General features: G+C 39.7%; 1 protein-coding gene across 3 annotated transcripts in view; it reads right to left on the bottom strand.

Annotated features, from left to right (window-relative positions):
* The window catches only part of RASA3 (RAS p21 protein activator 3), a 170,994-nt gene that overhangs the window by 16,881 nt on the left and 132,427 nt on the right, over positions 1–21,686 (bottom strand). For all 3 annotated transcript variants that reach the window (XM_059839625.1, XM_059839626.1, XM_059839624.1), the window contains exons 6-14: positions 16,725–16,805; positions 13,957–14,029; positions 9,698–9,777; positions 5,601–5,705; positions 4,946–5,102; positions 4,015–4,163; positions 2,220–2,334; positions 1,283–1,357; positions 311–434 (exon numbers count right to left, since the gene is read on the bottom strand). In XM_059839625.1, coding sequence (XP_059695608.1) covers positions 311–434; positions 1,283–1,357; positions 2,220–2,334; positions 4,015–4,163; positions 4,946–5,102; positions 5,601–5,705; positions 9,698–9,777; positions 13,957–14,029; positions 16,725–16,805 — 959 coding nt within the window. The remainder of the gene's footprint in view (positions 1–310; positions 435–1,282; positions 1,358–2,219; positions 2,335–4,014; positions 4,164–4,945; positions 5,103–5,600; positions 5,706–9,697; positions 9,778–13,956; positions 14,030–16,724; positions 16,806–21,686) is intronic.

The raw sequence follows: 21,686 nt of genomic DNA, 5'->3' as shown, positions 1-21,686 counted from the left end.
GAACATTTGAAAATTGGGTATGCTTTGCAAATACTGAACCTATAAAAGATCATCATAATGATCTTTTTAAATGCTGTTTTCCTTAGAAAGATGTTTAAGAAAAAACTCCAATCACCATCAAAAATCATGTTCCTTTTTGGAATGAATAAATAATGAGAAAACAGCATTAACATACTGCAAATATTATTTTGGATAAGCTACTGTTCACATATCACATACTAAATTCAACAGGGATCGTGCAGACTGCTAGACTACACCTGTATTTAAAAGCTACCAGTTATGTAAAATAAAATTCTATATATAAACTCACCTTGAAAACGTTTGGCAGCTGATTCTCTCAGTGAAAAGAAAATATCACACATCACTGTAGGACAGCTTACACCAGATTTTGTAATTACAGTAAAAATGCGATCAACATACTGCCTCAGATTTTCCTGAAAAAACACAAAGATTATGACAAAATTAGTATCATTTTCTGCTGTGGAAAGTGGCACTATTCCTGGTTTTATTCATAGTGGCATCATTAAAAGATTCCCACTTTCAACAATATACACTTGAAAAACAAACTCTCACTCAATTATACTGTTTGGGAAATGCACATATTCAGGAAGAAGAGCTAAAATATCATTCCTATTAAACCAAACATGAAATGACACAGCCGTATGGCAAATCATTCCTTCTCCTAGTACTGTTTACTACATCATCAGCAGAATCATAGAATCATTAAAGCAGGGAAAGGTCTCCCAGATCATTGAGTCCTACAGTTAACCCAGCCCTGCCAAGTCCGCCACTAAACCACGTTCCCCATGTGCCATATCCACAAGCACCCTGTACATTTCCAGGGAGGCTGATTCCACCACTTCCTTCAGCAGCCTGTTCCAGTGCCTGACCACCCTTAAGAAACTTTTCCCCGATATGCACTTTAAGCCTGCCCTGATGCAATCTGAGGTCTTTTCTTCTCATTCTGTCACTTGTTACTTGGGAGAAGAAGCCAACCCCCACCTTACTACAACCTCCTTATAGTTGAAGATAGAGTTTGCCAGGTTAGTCACAGGATAAGTTATCCTTGTCCTCAGGGCAGCAGGAGAAGTCATGAACTTTCTATAGGTATTGCATTTATAGCATAATGTAAAGCTGTTGTGAAATAATTATAAGGATGGTGTCAAGAAAGCTTACAGTGTATTCTAATGAATGACAAAATTATTTGCAAGATCAAACTTCTGAGGACTTCAGTTAAACCTGATGGCATAAACAGAGACTGTCTTCAAAATCTAATGCATACCCTGTTATTTTCCAGGTTTTCACCATCTTTTAATTTCACAGGATCAATTTCACAAGGTTTATGCCCCTGGCAGATCTAGAAAAAAAATATAGTTAACAACTGACAAATAATTTTACAAAACGTTTTGTAAAAAGCATAATCTGTTAGCTTTTGAGATGAGAGATAAAACACAAAAGCCAACTTTATAAACAGTCTTTTTTTCTTTTAACAGCAAAGTTAAATTATGCGTGATCTTTATTTTTTTCCAAAAAGCAGCATTAATTCATTCTACCCTTTCCTTGAACTGAAATGCAGAAGTGTTCTTTAGACTCTCCCAAGCAAGGCTGTTCAAGAAAAGTCCTGTTTTTCCAAAACAGTCAACTTTGAAAGTATAATCATATTCTTTAAAACCTGACATTTTCTGATGAAACATTAAGACAAAAACAGCTGAAGAAATTGTCAAATCATTTAAAGGAAGTCTGTGGTCTGAAAGTATTGCCCAATTACAGCACTAAAATACCCACACCCACCACTCTGGACTGGATAGATAATAAACCATTGTTCCAACATGTGCATCACATGCACAGTTATCTAAGAATAACTGCATCCCTTTATACCCACCGGATAAAACACATTACTTATAGCTTCACAACAGCTTTCTATTGTATATACTATTTATTAATTTCTCAGAAACAATATATGCTAATTTTTATAAATCAGAGTAATGTGGTTTAATAAAAATAGAAATTTTCCCTTTTCCTTTGATGTTTCTGAATAGGGCAACTCAGCTGTGGCTAACCTAACACACAGGATTTTAATGCAGAAACAAGCTATTAATAGCTATTAAGCTATTAGACATTATTCTTAAAAAGTGTTCTTAAAATAAGAAGTAATAAACAGTATTTGTTCCCTGAAGGCCTTTACATTTTACCAAATAAACAGTCTGAACTGTTCTTACCTCATCTATAATTGGCTTTAGTGTAACTTGCAGATAATGCATCCCTGCCAGTTTCATTGTCTCATCAATGCACTTGGAAGTTAACGAGTTTCCTCTGAAAATGGTGTTTGGATCTCTGGAAGTGAACAGTTTTCTGTAATTTAGTCTCTTTGTAATGAACTGCTAGTACATGGAAATAAAAGCAGCATGAAAGGTGACAGAATTCCAGGTTTGAATACACAAGCAAAACCTCCCTTTGACACCAGCCTTCCATTAAATGTAGTCACACAGCATTTAGTGCACTTTCAGGGTCAAACAGAAAAACAGCAGCCTTGGAAAATTCAGAGGGACTACAGATCTTCATTGTATCAGCGTGGTGTGCTCAGTGCACTATCCTAACACACAGTGATACACAGGCTCAAATCCAAGAGGTCTACAGCACAAATCTGGGAAGCACATCTGTTTTCACATGCTACTGAACAGTGCTAATTCGAGCAAGGGAAAGAGGCAGTGACTTTAGTCTCACAACTACACTGGACATTGTACATGACCTATTACTTGCACCTACAAAATAAGTACTTGTGAGCTGGAAGGAAGAAGAAAACCCAGGCTCCAATGGCACTGCCATATTTTCTAAGGCACTTAGAGCACTGTTCTGTGATAACAGTGCAGACCCCAGTTCAGCCCTGATAACTGTGTGGCAAGGTGGCACCTTGCAGACTCTATGGTTTTCCTAAAAATCTCTTGCACAGAACTCATCTTGTATTAGACACACAGCCTCTGTGACTGATAAAGCTTCAGCCAACTGCTCTATCATGTACCTGTACCTCCCTGTTCAGCAATTTACTTTATGCAAATAGGTACATAGCCAACGATCTCATCCACAACATGTATCTTTCCTCCTTTTTTATCAAACTGACATGACTGACTAGGGATCAGCAAGTTTCCTCATGCTACAGCAACCATGCCGTTTCAGTCAACCTGCAGTTCAGAAAAAATACACCTACCTACAGGAAAGAAAACACTTGATCCATCAGACACTCTGAAAAGAGCCAACCCACACAAAGACTTTATTTTTTACAAAGGAAGTTTGCAGTCAGTATCTGTCATTCCACTTGACTCCCAATTGTCTCTTCTACTGTTAGTCAAGAGCACGGCTACACAGGCACGAGAACTGTGGAATATCCTAAATATTCTTTAGGCTCTGCTTGGTATGAACACTAGATCTTACATTACTGAACTATCAGCCCACCAGTAAGTCAAACAAGGAGTTCAAAAGAAGCAGCTGAAAAAACTCAACTTCATTTTCTGCCCTCCCATGCTAAATTCAATCCCATACTTAATCCTTCACCCTCTAACTGAGACGACTAGACACAGAGCTTGCCTTAAGTATTTATGATTAGGAAGAAACTTGCTTGTTGTTTTGAACAAATTCAGCAAACACTTACTCAGCACTAAATGATTTATTAGCACACAATAAAGCTGAAATTATTTCATATGAACAGCTGAAGGTAATGTAGAATTTCAGTTATCATATATACTTAAGACTGAGTAAAAATCCCTGCTCTCACATGTTAGAATAGTCCTGCAAATCATTTTCACAAAAAATAATGGGAATTCCTCCTACAGGTCAAATTAACTAGATCTTGAGAGCAGTGAAAGAATTTAGAAAGAACTCTGCCACACAGTAGGAAGAACAGGAATGACCCCGGCGTTTTCTTCTGAAATTGCATATTTCTAGAAACTGAGTGGAGGATTCTAGCACTAGCCAATGCAGTTTAGGTATTTTTGATAGCAGTTTGGTTTTGGTACTTACTGAGTTCTCTTCACTTCAGCATTCGCAATGGCACTTATGAAAGGCACAATTCTGCCATAGTGTAAGAAAAGCCTGACAAGAGGTATGGCTGCTTCCTGTTTTTCTCTGCAAACTTCACCCAAAATATGTGCAGCTGATGCTGAAACAGGCTGAACAATGAAAGATAAGAACTTTGAGAAATCCTTCCAGAAGAACCATTCCTTCCTTCTATTCCCATTAGCTTCTTAATGCAGAACCCCCCACAACAGTTGCAATGGCCAGTTACCCAAATGTCTGTATATAACATGGGTGGATGTCACATCCCAGTTTTTGTGGGCTGTAAGTTCTGGTCACAAGAGGGCAGCAATTTAAAAACTACTACAGTACAGTCTCTCCTTATCTCCCACATTTTTAATGGCTGTCTTTTCAGTAAATGTCAATTGCCTGGGAAGCAAGTGAAGAGAAAGAACTCTAACCCTTGAGAATTTCAAGTCCCAGTGAGTACAGAAGGAGTTCTTTTAATGAAAAAACAAAAGCACCATAACAACTGTAAGAAGTACACATAAGGGGACACATGGTCCAAATCTCTGATGTTTCAGGATTAGTTCTTGGTTTGGGTTTTTCCCAATTATGCAAACAAACCTGCTCCTGTCCAGTAAAGGTAAACAATTGAAATTAAAAAAATCACTGAGAATGTGCTGCTGCTAAAACCACTGTGTTCCTGGGTCTGCCTTCACCCACCCACCATACAGAATGCAGATAAAGATCTCTGCAAGGACTGAAAACAAGCACAAGGGATATGTAGAGCTTAACAAGGCTCTGAAGTCTGAAAAGGAAGAGCTGACCTCTATGGTAATTACACAACTATGGTGCCAGCAAGATAGTGACAAATCCTCAGAGACCCCTGTGAAGATGATCTGCAAGTAAACAACAAACAACACAAGCAAATTACCTCAACATCTGCAGATTTTAGCAGGACATCTCGCAGCGGACTGTAATAGTCTGAGGAAAAAACATGGTCCTCAGTGTAAACCACATTAAGCCTTAAGGAACCGAGGTCATCAGGTTTCAATGACTTGTTACCATTATCTCTGGGCTGCAGAAAATACCTGATATGCAAAAAATAGGACAGAAACTTAGTGCTGAAACACAAGATTTTCTCAGGCTATACATGAGCATAGAGAAACCCTACAGATATATAGTATTTCTATATGTATCAAACTCTTGAGAGCTCTGAATCAGACTTCTTAATTAAGTTTGCCAGTCTGTTTTGCACCAACTGCAACATGGGAAGTTCTGAACACAAAGATTAATGTTGATATGATTTAAAACCCACAGACTAAAACCATAGTACTGCTGATGAACTGCAGTAAATAATATAAAAACAACATACTAGAACTCCCACATGCTACAGAAAGGCAGACTGAAACCTCTAATCACATTATCAAAACTTCTTGTTCTTACACTTGCTAAGATTACTTTGGCTTGCTTACAAAAAAGATACAAATTAAACCCATTTAAACTTTATCACATAACAGTAATTACTCTTAAGTCTTCAGAGTAGACATATGTTTCTACTTATTGTCCAAAAGAAAAATGTCAAATACCATGCTTCATAAGAACTGGACTGTCGGAGAAATTTCAAAGGGAGTCTCAGTTCTCCTAGAAACTCATCACCAAACTTCAAGTTACTGGCATTCCAAAGATCAACCCTGTAATAAAAACAAATAATTTAAAACACTACTTAGAAATTAAAATAATACTACTAATAATAAAAAACCCCAACTTTTTTTCCAAATTTGCAAGGGTTTTTCCCCTGAAGTCTATAAGTTAGAAAGACTTGAAACTGCACAGCAATCATTTCCAAATAGTAAAGAGATAACCTTACCTTAGACTTCTGAAGTCTTACAATTCACCTCCATAAAACATCAGTGAAAAATATCATAGAGATTAACTTTTCTCCTCTGTACTGTTTCCACTGTCCATATTGATAAAGATTCAGATGGCTGTCTGGCTATCCCAGATAATGGAAAAATACAGGTAAAATGGACACCAGGGGAAAAAGCACAAAGTTATTTAAGGACTACATATTGTCAGTCCCTGTCTAATTTGGGATTACTAACAGCTAAGTGGCAGCTTTACAGAATCAGTTCTACACATTTTTTCCCAGTTTCTAGCTTTTAGGAAGACTCCTGTGTCAAACACACATACTTAGGGCACCAAAACTGATTCTGTAGGATAGGGTCAAAGCTGTCACCTAAACTGGTTCAAAGCTGTAGGATAGTTCTACCATTCAGTAGAATCTGTGTACTGGCTGAAGCTTACACAAATTTTGGCACTTGGTACCTCACATTTGGGAAGATGTGGTAGATGATCCTTTCTTCCCTTTCATATGCTCTTCAACATCTGGATGGAAAACAACTGCACAGAGATTCAAAGCAGAAGTACTGGTGTCCTACCCGGCATGTAGGTTAACGCTACTGTACCCGCCTTGAGGCAAGGGTTTCAAACTCCAGGGTATTTGTTTCTGTATGTATTTTAAGGTTTTCTCTAAGAGCTATTTTTATTAAAAAACAAGATCAGCTGACTATTTTGCAGCTAAGTGACAGCTTGAATGTGCCTTAAACTTTTGGGGGGAAAGACGGTACATGGAAAGAAATGCAAGTTTTCAACTAATGACAATTTTTAGAAGAGCAACTTTAACTTTGACAAAGTGCAAAGTCATCCAGCTGCAGATGTATTTGCACAACCCTCCTGGTGCCAAGCAAGTCACAGTAGACTGGCCAAGGAACAGATGTCGACAGTTCTGTTAAAGGTTTATCCTATTTTATGCAAGCACAGAATGTGTTGCTTTTAAATCCTCTGAGCCTTGCATCTCTCAACAGTGTCTCCTGCATCAGCTGTCATACACTAGACACACCATCAGCTCACACTGCATGCCTGCTAGGTAAAGTTCTTTAGACTCTGATAATTTGGACAGTATTTCTGCAGGGCAAGAGCTCTCCAGAAGGAAAAAAACTTCTTTGAAAATTCGACCTTCTCTCTCCTTTCTCCATATTTCATGGGTTATTATCTTGCAAACCAGTTCAGACAGCTAAAAAGCAGCTTCAGGAGGAGAGGAATCTTTAAGCCTATTTACACAGTCAAACTTAAAATTTACCAAGTATTTACAGGCTACTGGTTTCTAGTTTAACCAAACTCAATCAAGATACCAACTAGCAATATCACTTTCAAACGCAGACAGCTAAAGGGATTCCCCAAAGTTACAGAAAAAAATCACTGCAAAGGATCTGTACAAGAGGAACTAAAAATTCAAAGTAGATCTCACACTACACAGTAAGCAAAGCAGGCATGCAAATCTGAAGTTATTGCTTAGTGCTCTTGGAGTATAAAGAATAAACAGAACTTATTAAAAATGTTAATACACAGATCTCAGAGTCTAAAAGATCTGTTTCCCAAGATTTTTAGAAGGCAAAATTCTGACAAGTGTTATTCTGAAACTGGTCAGATTGTAGTCACAGAAAGAAACAAACAGGAGAGAGGGGGAGGAGAAACAATGAATTCACCAGAACATCTGGTCCCCAAGTGTTGATATGCCCTGCCTACAACTTCCTACACCCACTCAAAAAGAGAAAACTTTTCATAGCTTTAGAGAGAAATCATGAGAGACTCAGTCTCCTCTTTACCCTGTGGAATTGTGTCTTTCTCAGGAGAGGAAAAAGAAAACAATCCCCAAACCCATAAATTGTATGATCTGTCCAGAGGGCCTGGGGGCAATCTAACTCTCACTAAAGAGAGTGGAGGAAGTAAGTGGGGGTGGAAGGGGAACCCAAGATGGAAACAAAAACACACTGTCCCACAGGGGACAAAAGCTCTAAGGAGAATTTGCCCAACCAAGACTGACACTTTATCTGCTTTTGCCTGTTATTTAAGTGCTTAATCTTTTCCTAACTATTTTGCAAGCCTCCTCTGAAACTATTCATCTGTACCACACTGTAATATATTGGTTTTCAGGAATGACAAACTTTTCTGAAGCTCAGGTCCACATCCTTTATTGCTGCAGACAAGTCATTTGCCCAGAAAATATACTTAGCAAGTAAAACAACTGTGTAATTTCACTTAGTCCAGGAGTATAAAATAAGAATCATTGAAATATTAAGCAATATGTAGCTGCTGTACACCATTGTCTAGCATCTCCTTCAAAACTATTGAAAAATCTATCAGAAAATCCTAGCTTTCATTTCAAATCAGTGCATGGCTGGGCACCATGGTCATAAAGACTGGACTGGGCCTTCTGAGACATGGTGTAGTTTCCCAGTTCATCACACAGATCCCATGGAATATGGGGCACGCTACTTCGTATCTGCCTACACAGAGCAAAGCTTTGCAGAAATACAGTCTAGTGCTAGGACTGGGTCACCTCTGTGCTGCAACACTGACACCACCAAAGCAGCTCAGCACTGCACCTGGCCCTTTGCTTTTGCTCCCACGAGGCAGCTGTGGGCTGCCCCTAAACCAGCTACCTCTGCACTGCCAGATGCAAATGTTCTCTGTGAAGGAGCACAGCTCTTGTCCCTCTCAGGTATGAATAGCTTCCCTTTCCTGCCTCAGAGCCATGGCAAGCACCAATCTATCAATGCTCCTGCAGTGCTGTCACAGTGCATTGACTACATGAACCAGCAGCTGTAACATCAGAACAGCCCTCGATCCATTCATGAACACAGATGTGTTTTGCTCGCTGGGAGTAAGTATTGTTCCCCTTTCCTGGTCTCCCCTCCTTTCCTTAAAGCCAGCTGTGATTCTGAAGGAAGCATGGAACTTCCTGGGAGACACCTCACTGCTTCTCTAGCAAGAATATATGGGGAGGGAGGCAGTGCTACTATTGTTCCTCCAAATACTACCATAAAGGAGAGGGGAATTTCTCACCACCTCATGCAGAAATAGCTGTATTAATTTACTGTGCACCAGACGGCCCAAGCCTCCAAGTTTCAATAGTATCTGATGGTAAAACTCATGTGACACAAGTTTTGCACCTCCTATTGTTTTCTCACCCCTCTTTACACACACCTGTCCCCCCACAGACAATGCTGACTGGCCTGAGCAGGTTTTAAAATAGTACTAAGAGGGTAGCACAGGGTGGGGTAGGATTTTTTGGCTTTGAAATCAGAATTGCTTTCTTCCTGTGCAATTGATTTCACTTTTATCGTACCAAATCTTGCAATAAAGGGTTAAAGCTGGAAGGCAAAAGTGATGAGAAACTGTCTCTGCCCCAGAAAAACTCTTGAGTTCAGGAGTCTCCTTTCAGGGAAGAAGGACCTTATAGAGGCTAAAATTAAGTGATAAAAGAAAATATACTCTGTAACTTAGAGCATCACAGAGCCTCTGGGCTGTCCTTGGAAACTGAGGGAGGGAGGAAAGAAGAGCCCAGATACAAAAGGCTGTGCTTAATGTCAACTATACCATTATACACACAGTGCACATGAGAAACAAAGGAAAATAGTAAGGATCTCTCCAGCATCAGAACCACTGTACATATATGAGATACAATCTACAGGACAGTGCAGGTAAATAAACATACAGATACAGTAACAAAAACTCATCTTATCAACAAAAAAACCACGCTTGCCACTTTTTAAACAGAGTCTACTACAAAGTTACACAACTCTGGAAAACAATTCTGCGCTAATAATGCATTTTGTATTACCTAATCTCCATTTTGTCCACTTCATCTACATCTTCAATGTCAAAATGGGATTTCTTGTTGTAGCTACTGGGTCTTGTAACCTAATAAAAAGGAGGAAACTTTTAGCAGCTTGATCTGATAAAAAACCGTTCTGATGTAACTTTCACAAAGCTTTGGAAGAGCACAGTATTTTACTATCAGCAGTAACTTCAGTCCTGATACTGAAAACATTCATGTAAGTGAATAAACATACTGACTAAACAGATTACTGACTATAAAGTGGTGGTTACCAATCATTTCCAAGAGTAAGCAGATAGACCATCTTTAATATTACTACAGCACTTTAAGTTTACTTTGACAACAGAAAAACACCACTTTCATAATCCATCCAGGGAAAGAAAAGGGCAATTAATATTTGTTTTAAATACAGCTGTACAACAGATGCCCTGAGGCACTTTGCAGAGCACGGGGGAAGAACCACAACCACCATTAAAAACATTTTGCAGCGTATCCAATTAAAATTAGGAAGTTCTTCCTGTCCTGATATCCTGGAAGTTAATTTAACTTGCCCATACAACAAACACCAAGCACACTAAGAGACCCTAGCCTGTGTTATACATATCAGAATATAGAAGCAGCTGCACAGTTCACCATATTTGCAAGACTGATTAACTGGAAAGCACAGGCAAAGAAAAAGGAAAAAAGAATAGAGTATTAGCATAGAAAGTTTTTGTACAAACATTTCCTAAAATTTGTTTTCTACCATGATTGTAAGAACACTTTGCTGGTTGTATTTTTGCATAGTGCGTCAGAAACTTAAGAAAAAGGCTACCCCACCCAGATGAAACCACAGCAGGAACTGATCAAATGCAAGGGTGCATGATGATGCGTGGTTGCACACAGAAGCTGAACTTTATTGAATGTTTGAATATGCTTGTGGCTTAATACTCCTCACCCACAAAAACTGGCTTTTATTGTAAACTTGACTGTTTGGTTTTGCACTGCAAATGAAATGCAAATGGCAATTGAGGGAGGCAATGATACAGCTGCCTAAGTGGAGAGGGACCAGAAAACAATCTTTGGCAGAGAACACTCAGAGCCTTTTTACATGTGTATGTGTGAGGCAGACAACATTTTCAAAGTGATACACAAAAACTAAAAGATTCCACCAGCAGCACTGGAGACCAAATGCTCCAGACTAATGGAATCAAATGCACCTGGTAAGCACAGTGGATTTAAATACAGTCTACAACTTCAGCAGTTAAACACAAGTTTCCTCACCCCAGCCTTGCAAACACTTTACTGTTTCTGCAAAGTATCCTACAGGCCTGCAAATGACAGTTCCTACTACCATTGTGAAGCTTATGGTGCAATTTCTAATAATGAAGCAAACTTTTAAGTCTCTTTCTATCTGTAACACAGGAGTCATTACAAAAAGCTGTAGCATAGGTGTAACTTATGGCATGTCCCTTCTAAGTAAACACTTCCTCAGAAGTTTTGCTGGAATCTGCAAGTATGACATCTCTCTGTTCACCCATATCACTACTTAGTGTGCACATCAATACTGCTCAAGAGTGGTATTCCAAAAAGGGATAGCTGTATGGAACTGGAGATGAGGAACCTCCCAGTCCACAGTGCTAATGCAGCTGACCCACAACATTGTACAATAAAGGGGGCATAACTCTCCTGTGTTGCCCCTTTCACCTGGGAAAGCTGGCAAGTCATTTATCAGCTGCTCAGGCTTTTTTCAGCACATGCAAGTTTACAAACAGGTCCCAAGCACTTGCCTCTTGAATTCCTGTAAGAAGATCATTTTTCTGTAGCTGCACACACAGCTCCACACCACAATGCAGCTGAAGCAGTGGTGAAAATGGCTCCTATCAGGTGCAAGTTTCACTCACCACACCCCTCAAATAAGCCCTTCTATTTCCCAAACCAACAATAAGTTATCTTTCACTTAGAAAATTAAATCTGTGTAATTTTTTGGTTGTAGAAAGGAAAACACCCATTACTATCTTTTACAGACCAGCTTCTTCCTTGGAGGCTTGGACAATCACTGTGCTAGTAGGCTGCAGAAAAGCTGATGAAGCTGTTCAGAAGCAGAAAGTGACACCGCTGTCACCAGCATGAATCTCTCAGCTCCACAGGAATTGGAGCACTTCCTTTGCATGCACCAGCCACAGGTCTGCCCACGTCTCATTAGTGAATGTATTTCCCAGGCACAGCAGCTCTACTGAACCTTGTTCCTTGAAGATGTTTAGCCTGATTTGTACTACCTACTCACAAAATGACAGAAATCTATGATGGCTCTGTCTGCAGAGCTATGTTTATATTTCAGAGCTCTGGCTGATTCAGTCATTTCCCAAGCTCTGCTCTTACCAGCACAGAATTCATTTTGTTCTGAGTTCGCAGAACAACTGTGGCATGGGCTTGAGTTCAGCTTTTACTTTTGCTGGTACTTGCACACAACCCAGCTCTCACATAAAGGCAGGCTAAGCAAGCCCCCAGCCCCCTCTCTCTCAACTCCAGCTGGAAGATGCTTTGTTTCTCTCCTTCCTCTCCACCTGCCAAGTTCAGTGTTTAAATACCAAACATCTTCTGTTTCTGCAGCACACAGAAGGATGAGGAATCAGGTGAAGTTTTTGTGGCTTACAGTCTGAGTTCCTGGACTACATTCTCAATAAAAAGTTCTCACTGACAGGCTCCTCCAGAACTGCCTATGCTAAAATAAGGAAGCCCATCTTAAGTTTACTTACATATAGCATGACTCTCATATCACTGCCAAAGACCACAGTTCTGGGCCAGGTGAAGGACTGAAATCCTGGGTGAACACACAGACCCCTCAGAGCAGTTTCAACACTTGGTCTCACAGGACCTCTGCCCCTCTAATGTGCCCATGCAGCAATTCCACAGAGCCTCATGGAGCCAGGAACCAGGCACAAAAGTTCACTGCAAGCAGGGCAGCTATATCCTAGGATGAGATGTCCTGGGTTAGCAGAGCAAAGATCACCTTAGAAAGCTCTCCTGGCCTACCCTTGTGGCTTCCAGCCCTTCAGGCACTACAGAAAGTGCTCCTACCAACCAGGAACTTGCTAAATCTGTTCTTGTATCCAAACACATTACATCAAGAAGTGCATGTTTCTCCTCGTATGACAGACTTTGATTGGTCAGTATAACTACTGGCTTCTAGGCAAAGATGGTGGTTTGCAGGAGAGGGAAGACAGCAATGTCAAGAATGACATGTACACTTCAGATCTGCACAGTACAACAGCACTTGTATGGCTCCTCTCTCCCCAGCTTCCCTTCCTGATGTGGCTGTGACCAAGAACTGATTCCAGAAACCACATCCCTAGGTGCCATGCCTATGAAAGCAACAATTTCTAATGCAAATGTGACCTGAAAGATGCAAGCCATATGAGCAGGAAGAGCTTTTCAACCCATGCCAACTGCACTGTGCTACTCTAGCTTTTTTTCATCAACTTCTTAACTACATATACTTTCTCGAGGTTCTACTGAAATAGAACAAGCATAGACCAGGACTATGATATCCAAGAGAAAAACAGAATGATACACATACTTTAGAAGACAAAATGAAAAGTTTCAAGAAAGATCTAAATTATAAACACAGGCACATATATATACGGACACATCACAATTAGAGCTACTCTTGCCAAAGGAACCAAAATGAGAACTTTCATAGAAGTTATACTTTATCTTAACTGGACTTGTTGAAAATGCTCTGTATTAAATAAGGCTATAGAGGTTTTACCCACTTGGAGAAAAGGCACTAGTATTGCAGCAGACTGGTAGACATCCAGAATAACCAGTTTAAGTGTATTTTTCCTCTACATTTTTCAGTATTCCTAAGGACATAACCTTCCTCCCAGTGACTGGGAAAGACAGGGTGGAGCAGCTATAAAAACACAGACTAAGAAAAAAATATAATTTCTCTGTGTATGTGGTTTGTTCAGGCTTTTTAAACTAATTTTTAAATGTGCTTTTTTCAAAACTCTCATGGGGTGAGCTGAGATTAAATGTAAAATAATGCCTGTTGCTCAGAAGTGCCCAACTTGAAGCTTTTCCTACAGAGCACCTGAGGTGAAAGCAGGATACTGCTCCTTCAGCAGACAGCCAGTCTGAGCCCGGGTACTTCTTTCCCCCTCACCATGCTTTGAAACAGTCTTCAAAGATGACAGCTGGCACAACATGGAGCAGGATGCTGTGCCAACTATCCACAGTATAGTATTTCAGCTTATCGCCCGCTCCTTTGAAATACCAACCTCAAAATAAAACACTTCATCAAAATGTGGATTGTTGGTCTTCTTTTTAACTTTAGTCTTTTTGGCTTCTGATCTGAATTAAGGAAACAAAAACAAAAAAAAAAGGGTAAGAAACAACATTAGTAGAAGTGTGAACCTAGAAGAGAGCCACTGAGGAGGAAATAGCCATTTATCTGATAAAACTGGAATGCCATGTGGCTCCAGCACAGCAGGGCACAGACACTTGCACACATTTAAGAGAGAGATTCAATGCATTCTTAGTTCTCTAAAGTGGCAGTAATCACATTTTGTTATCCTATTTTAAACACAACTCCTTGAACCCTTATTCTATCACTTTCTTGACATAGTAGAATCTTTTATCTGTACACACTGGCAAGAATGGGGCTCTGAGCAGCAACATTTGGAGGATGGTCTGAGTCTTGATGTGACTCAAAAATTCCTCATACTCTAAAAACACAGGAGACAAAGACTAGCACAGCTATTTCTGTGAGTCATATTTCATAATTCTGGTCTGAAAAGTCAATCACTGCTTTTCAGTGACAATCAAAAAATCCTGAATGGTTTCTTCAGTAGGAATATTTTTATTGCTGTACGAACATCCCTTTCCCAGCAGCACCAGCAGCACTTACTTAATACAGTGGTGAATTATGACCAGTGCTGAGCAGAAGTCTCCATTTTTACTGTCCTGTAGGTGTAAGATGTGGCAGACCTCCTCCCAACCACTCTGCAGGCCTGACTAAGCTCTGCATTGCCCATTCATCCCCTATGGGCCGTGCCATCCGCCTGTGCCTGCCTTTGAGAAAACAGACATTGACTGCTGGGCTCAAGCCAGCCAATGCATTTCTCACAGGCCAGCCAGCAGCTGTCTGATAGCTTCCAAATGCTATGAACCTATGCTTGACTTGTTCTCACTACCTACAAGAGAAAAGCTGTGTGCTGTCCTGTGTCACCAATCTTACCCTACAGCTCTGCAGGCATAGATAAAACAGATGCAGATGGAGAGGCACATCAGCCATGTGGAAAACTGACCTACTAATCATTGTCAGTAATCTATCGTTCATTTCTCATGCACCAAAGCTGCTTAGATAGCTTGTGACTGCTTATATTCACTGGACAACTCTGTTTATTTCAGAGAGGTCAAGGGAAGCTGGATCTAATGCCCAGTGCTGCTCCAGACTTCTCATGTGAGTTGAATGGGCCTGTCCTCCAGTATACAATATTTTTCCATTTATAATACAGGCACAGAAGGAGTTTCTGTCAGGAAGTCTGATGACTCTAAGTACAAATCACATAATAAACAGCAACATGTTTGTTGAAATTTTTATGCTTGACATTGCATAATTGCAGCTGAATAAAGCAGCTTTCCTACTCTAAAATGAGAGGCACTGGAAAATCCAGAGAGGAGAATGATGTACAGATTAAGAATATCCCACTATTCCTATGAGAAGCTGAGAGATAAGAGACACTAATCTCCTCCAGGACACAGCACAGATTGCCAACCCCATCTCATCAGTCACACTTGCCAATCAGCCTCTTTACTGATAAACCCATCTGGGAGGGGACTGGGAAGCAGGATGTAGAACGGGAGGTGATTAAGGCAGCACAATTATTGAGCAATTACAAAGCAGTGAATGGGAATAAGCTTCATGCTGCTTGCTGGAGATAGGAAGCAAGCATTCTCCCCCCATCAAAACCCAGGAATAGGATAAGGTTATGCTCCTTATTCTGAAGGAAGTACATTATCAAGAGTCATACATAATCCAGACTGGGGGCCACAGGGAAGCAGACAAAGGTAAATTCAGACATTCAAGAGTTAGTCAATCAGTCTCCTTACAGTTTCAATAACAGCCACCCAGCCAGTCATGTGAAACCAGTTACAGGCTTAAAATGAAGTGTACAAGTCAAATATACAAGTCTCTTAATAGAGATAAGGCACAACACACCTAGACAAAGATGCAGAATACAGACAGGCTCAAAGACTCCTCTACATGCAAGGTAAATATTTGTCAAGAATGCTTCTTACTTATAGTATTTTCAACAAATTGTTGTAAAACATCATTAATAACCCATGCTACCAAATCTGATTCTTTGAGGTCACAGCAGAGCTGTTTTGTTTCTAAAATGACACAGATATAAAAGATGACTAGATAAGGAGAAAAAAACAGCAACATCCAACAGCACAGAAAATTTTTATAACAGATGGGAAAATTGAATCCCAAATTTAAACTGACGAGTATCATGCACAATCTCATCACCAAACCTCATTCCAAATTTTATCCATGATATTATGTCTGCATATATCAAATTACAGGACTGAACCTTTGAGGGTTTTTGACATACATATTAATTTGTCACACCTTGAAAGTGAAGACACTCTAAATATTCACATGCAAATGTGCATACTCGGCAAGAAGTTGATGTATTCACATTTCTCTTCCACCCTGCCCAAAATTAGGCAATGAATTTGCTCAAAAACTGGCCTCCAACTGTGAGGTGAGAATATGCATAAATTAAGACTAACCACAAATTATGTACTCTAGGATATTCAGAGTATTCAGATCTTTACATAAATCAAAACTGAAACAAGTCTCAAATTACTTACTCTAGCATAATTCAGTAGCTCATACACACACCCACCCCAACATTTAACATACTCTAGCAGTGTCTAAATACTCCCAGCTGTCCATAGGGGAAAGAAAATTTCTAATAGACAAAGGAAACAGAAACCACCCTTATAAAATGGAAGCCCTTGAATGTGCAATACTTGCCTGGAGGGTCCTGCTAAGGTAACAGTGGCGTAGGGATCACATTGCCCATTCACAATGGGCAGCCCTTGGCACTCCAAAACTCTAGAAAAGAAGAAAATGAAGACAAATAAATTAATTTAATGGAAAGAGGCTGGAGGGAAAGTAAAAGTGAAGCATGTTCATAGGTTTTTTTCACAATACTTTACACTAGGGAATTGAAATGTCACTAAGCAGAAACATTTAATTTATACTTCAACTTGATAACACATTCTGTTCTTAAATACTAACTTTAATAAGGGTCAAAAATACTGTTAAATTACTGCAAAACATTAACTCAAAGGATTTTTATTATGCAAGCACAGCAATTTAAGGTCCATGAAGTAGGAGTCTGCTGTCAAGATGGGAGCTGTCAGCACTTTAAAATTCTGTGACAATTTATTCACCAAACTACATAACCAGAATTCATTCTGTAAGAGAAATATAAGAAAAAACCCACACAGACAGATCCCAGAAGCAGTTAAATAATTTCTCAAAATAACATTCATGAAGACCTCTGTGCTTTTGCAAAATTTGGCATGGGCTTATTTATAAAGTTGTGTTAATTACAGACCAGGGCATATGACACAGCCATCCTTCTCAATGTTCAGCAGCTCTACACTCAAGTAGTAAAAGAGACATTGGAGGGAAAATATGGAACAAATTGGGGTTTGCTGCACACAATGGTGGGAAAGCTACACTTTTGCACTCTCATTTCAACATGTCTTAGGGGAAGAAAAAAAGAAGAACAAAAAAAACCCCAACACAATTACCCCCAAAAACTGAAAAAATGCTGCATGTTTCAGAAGTTAAAACCTACTGAGGAATGCAGCACCAGCTGGAAACAAAGACAGACAAGCCACTTTCCAGAACTCTCCCTCCAGCAACAAGTTTTGCTTCCAACAGGTAACCTGCTGGGCTGATGTATTTGCACAATTTTAACTGGAAAGTTTCAGCAAAGACAAACCACGAAGCTCTCTGGGCAAGTGAGCAGTACTATCATTGCAATGTGAAGAACCATGCAAAATTCTGGGTGCTAAAACATCACAGGCCAAGTAATGGCCATTTTACTGTTTTCAGTGATGGTAATTTCAATGCAAAAGAATGTAAAGATGAGTGATAAGAGAAAAATTCAGTAACAGAGAGTGCCCCACAATCTCATCCACAAGGCAAGTTATTTGATAACATATAGTGTAGACTTTAAATACAGTTTAACTACAGGCCTATAATTACTTACCCTCCATAAAGGGAGAAAAGAAGTAATATTCTGCATCAATACAGGAATCATTTTTGTACCAGAGAAGGTACACCCTAGACAGGTTCACACAGCACTACAAGTAGAAGAAGACTGAAGATCACACTAAGGGGTTCACACAGGTAACTGAAATGATACATTACATTCATAGCTGAATTGTCCTACCCATGGCCCCTCAGAATGAAGGCTAGGTAGCTGTCTTTCAATACAACCCCCAGTAATGCACCAACTCACAAGCTTCTGAATTGCACAGCCCTCACATGGGTCAACTCCTCACTGCTAATTCACTAACACTAGTACAAAATTATGTTCTGTTTTCTGGATACGCTAAGTGGAATCATAGATCAAAACAACAGAGAGTTAGGAAAAGCCTGGATTGCACAGGTCATGTGCTGCTTTTATCTCTGGACTTCTGTTATTTCACTACAAGTTCGCCATCCACAGAGACAGAATCTAGAAGCCTCTGAAGCCACCTAGTTTAAGCACATATCTGATATTACAGTGTGCTACAACACAAACAGTGAAATTCAAGACACAAATTCTATCCCAGCACCAGCTGTAAATCCATGGTGTAAGCTTCAGGAACCCTCAAGCATCAAACAACACATAAAACACATATTTGGCTGCCTCAATGCAATGCATACTTCGTTTCTTCCACCATCCCTTGATGCTGCTCCACAGAGGCAGGAGGTACCCATGAAACATGTAAATTTGAGAGCTCCACATCTCCCAGAGGCCTCATAAATAGACCAGATGCCTGTTTTCAAGCAATCAAATCCTACTCCAAATTCACCTAGCTTACCTTACAGAGAAAGCGTAAAATAAGCTTTTTTTTTTTTTGCACATGTAGTAATACAAATACTCAAAATTGTAAGGGAGATGCCACTTTTTAAATTTAAAAAGAACAGAAAGAACATTATGGGGAACTTTATACTGTGGCATTCTGACAGAGTATCTATCAGTGCAGGAGTAAAACCAGTAAGTACCAGCAGAAAGTTTTTATGAAGAGGCAGATGCAGCTTGATTTTCTTACAAGTTAAGGACAGACCCTTTCCTTCCAGTGGTCTTTACACTAGTAGGGCTTCATTCACAGCAGAAACACTTGGCCAGTGAGAAACAGCAGCACTACTGGTAATTCTTTTAGGATGACAGATGTGGCTTGAACACATTCCTATTTAACAGAACAACTGTACACCAAGTGTCAGTGTCAAACCAAACTCCTGTGTTCCAGTGCTTCCTTAAAGCAGTCTGGAAGTTCCTTAAAATGAAATAGTAACTCAATGGCTTTACAGCAGTCAGCCAATTTTCTGCTGCTGCTGAATGGATTCCAAGCAAGCTCTCATCCATAAGAGAAGAACTATGTGAAATTTAAACAGTCAGAGCATGTGGCCAGAGAGACTATGACTCCTGTTTTAGTAAAAGCAGTTCTTTCCAGACTATGTAGAAAATAGAAAATGATCCTAGAGAGAGCATAATCGACACTTGAGGACATACAGAGTTTGCAAATCACTACACAATCAAAACAGAAAATAATAAACATCACAGATGAACTTGAATGATGAAAAGTGTGAACTCATCCAAACAAAAAATACGTATATCCTAACTGTACACACATACAATGACAGGATCTATTCTAATATTGCCACACAAAAGAACTGAAGGTTTTTCTTGTGGGTAGCCCTGTGTTATCACATCCATCATCAGCAATGCTTAAAAAGACAAGCATTATCACCAGCTGGTTGGAGAGAACACAGCAATGTACATCAATGGGCACCTATAATTTGAATTGTGTGTGCTCTCCAGAACACACAGAGAAGAACAACAGATGGCTTCTAACCACCCAGAGCTCTCCAAGGGCTGTACTCTCCAGCTCAGAAAACAGAAGTTATCCATCCACAAACAGCTTACAAAATCATGAATGGTGTGAGGAACATTTCCTCACAAAATAAGAATTAAGGGCCACATAATGAAATTACCAGACAGAAGGTTTAAAAATAAACAAAAGGAAGTACTTTTTCTACACAATGAAATTGCAAAATTTATTGCCATGCAGTGTTGTGGAGGCTGAAAGAATACGTGGATTAAAATCAGCACTACAGAAACTAATGGAGTATAAGTTTGTAGACAGCTATTAAAGCCTAATGGTCCAGGAAGTGTGCAGCACTGGAGCAATCACACCACTTGAAGTATCACTCACCAGAGAGTATCAGTACTAGGCTAGACTAGAGGGGCATTTTACACAGTAGGGTAGTTGTTCTGTTCTCTTGGGGAAAAGCAAAAACAAAAGGAAAAAAAAGAATAAAACAAAATACACAGATGTTCTTGTGCAGTCATGATGACTTAAGAGTATGATGCTTCTTTGTGTGCTTGTGGAAGAAGAAAAGCAAAAGCAACCTTGAAAGAAACAAAATGTGGGAAAACAGGAAACACACCAACAGACTGTATCACAAGCCTTTCAGGTAATTTAAAAGCAGTTATTGTTTAAGAGTGTGGAAGAAATCAGGCAAAAGACAGAAGACTTAGGATTCTGAGGAAGGAAGGCTGTGTTTGGAGACATTCATTCTGGTTCTTGTTTCTTATAAAGCATTATGAGGAGAAACAATAAAATTAAACAATGCACAGGTCTGTTGGACTCGCGTTGGAACACTCTCCTTAGCTACAGGATACTGTAATGTCAGGGCTGTCTTAGTTACATTTGTTACATTTTCTTCAGTCATGGGAAAGTTGCTAAGTCAATTAATGCTCCTCTCCCAGCCTGGTACCAAAACACTGGCTTTACTTGGCAAGCAAGGAAAGAGCTAGAAGAAAATGTCAGCTTCTCAGAGACAATAAAATGGAATCTCAATTATGCCACAAGGCCATTGCATTATTTAGACTGACAGTTCATATCTGGATTAGATTAACAAGAAAAAGAAAAGTGTAATAAAGGTATGATCTTGGGAAAGGGGGACATAGTGGGAAGCAGTGAACAAAGCCAGTAGAAATAAAATGCCCCTGCTCTGGTCATCTGCAGAATTAACTGAATTTACATGTACTAGAATAATGAAAAAAAAAAAAAAAAAAAACAAAAAAACAACTGACAATCAAGATTATTCAAGAATTACAAGTCAACTCATCAGACCCCAGAGAAAAAAAAAAGTCTGGTGGCTGCCAGAATCTTGTCTACCCAACTGGTAATTTCTCACCATTAGCTGTCTGGAGCCCAGCTGGGGCAGAATGAGCCATCCTTCACAGCTTGCCTGGCTGGGCAGAGCTAAGGTTAGCACTGGGTCATATGAGAAAACTCTCAATTCAGCTGCCTCACTGTATTTTGCTTGTGGTTTATAAAATTAATAGGTTTCAAGAAACAAGGCAGTTCAGTTTTCAGTGTGGTTCATGACCAAACCTTCAGAAGAGTAAATAAGCTATGGAAAATTCCCAGTGGGTTAGAGAAAACCTCAAAAGCATGCCTTTGTGTCTACAGAAGCTGAGAGGGTGGCAGGAGCAGGAGGTCTTGAAAAAAATAAAGAGATTTTTCAACAAAGATGAAGTAGCTCATATCTGACAGTACAGGCATTTCCTCTGCCTCTGGGTTGCCAACTCAGCACTGCAGGCTGTAATCTCTGACACAACCCCTCCACAAACATACTCAAAATCAGCCTTAACACAGGTGAGCAACATCAGAATGATCCAAGCCCACAGACATTCCATGC

This window comes from Haemorhous mexicanus, chromosome 2 (assembly GCF_027477595.1).
Source record: "Haemorhous mexicanus isolate bHaeMex1 chromosome 2, bHaeMex1.pri, whole genome shotgun sequence".
NCBI classification, from domain to species: Eukaryota; Metazoa; Chordata; class Aves; order Passeriformes; family Fringillidae; genus Haemorhous; species Haemorhous mexicanus.
The sequence above is the reverse complement of the archived record's forward strand: the minus strand, read 5'-3'. Positions and strand labels throughout refer to the sequence as shown.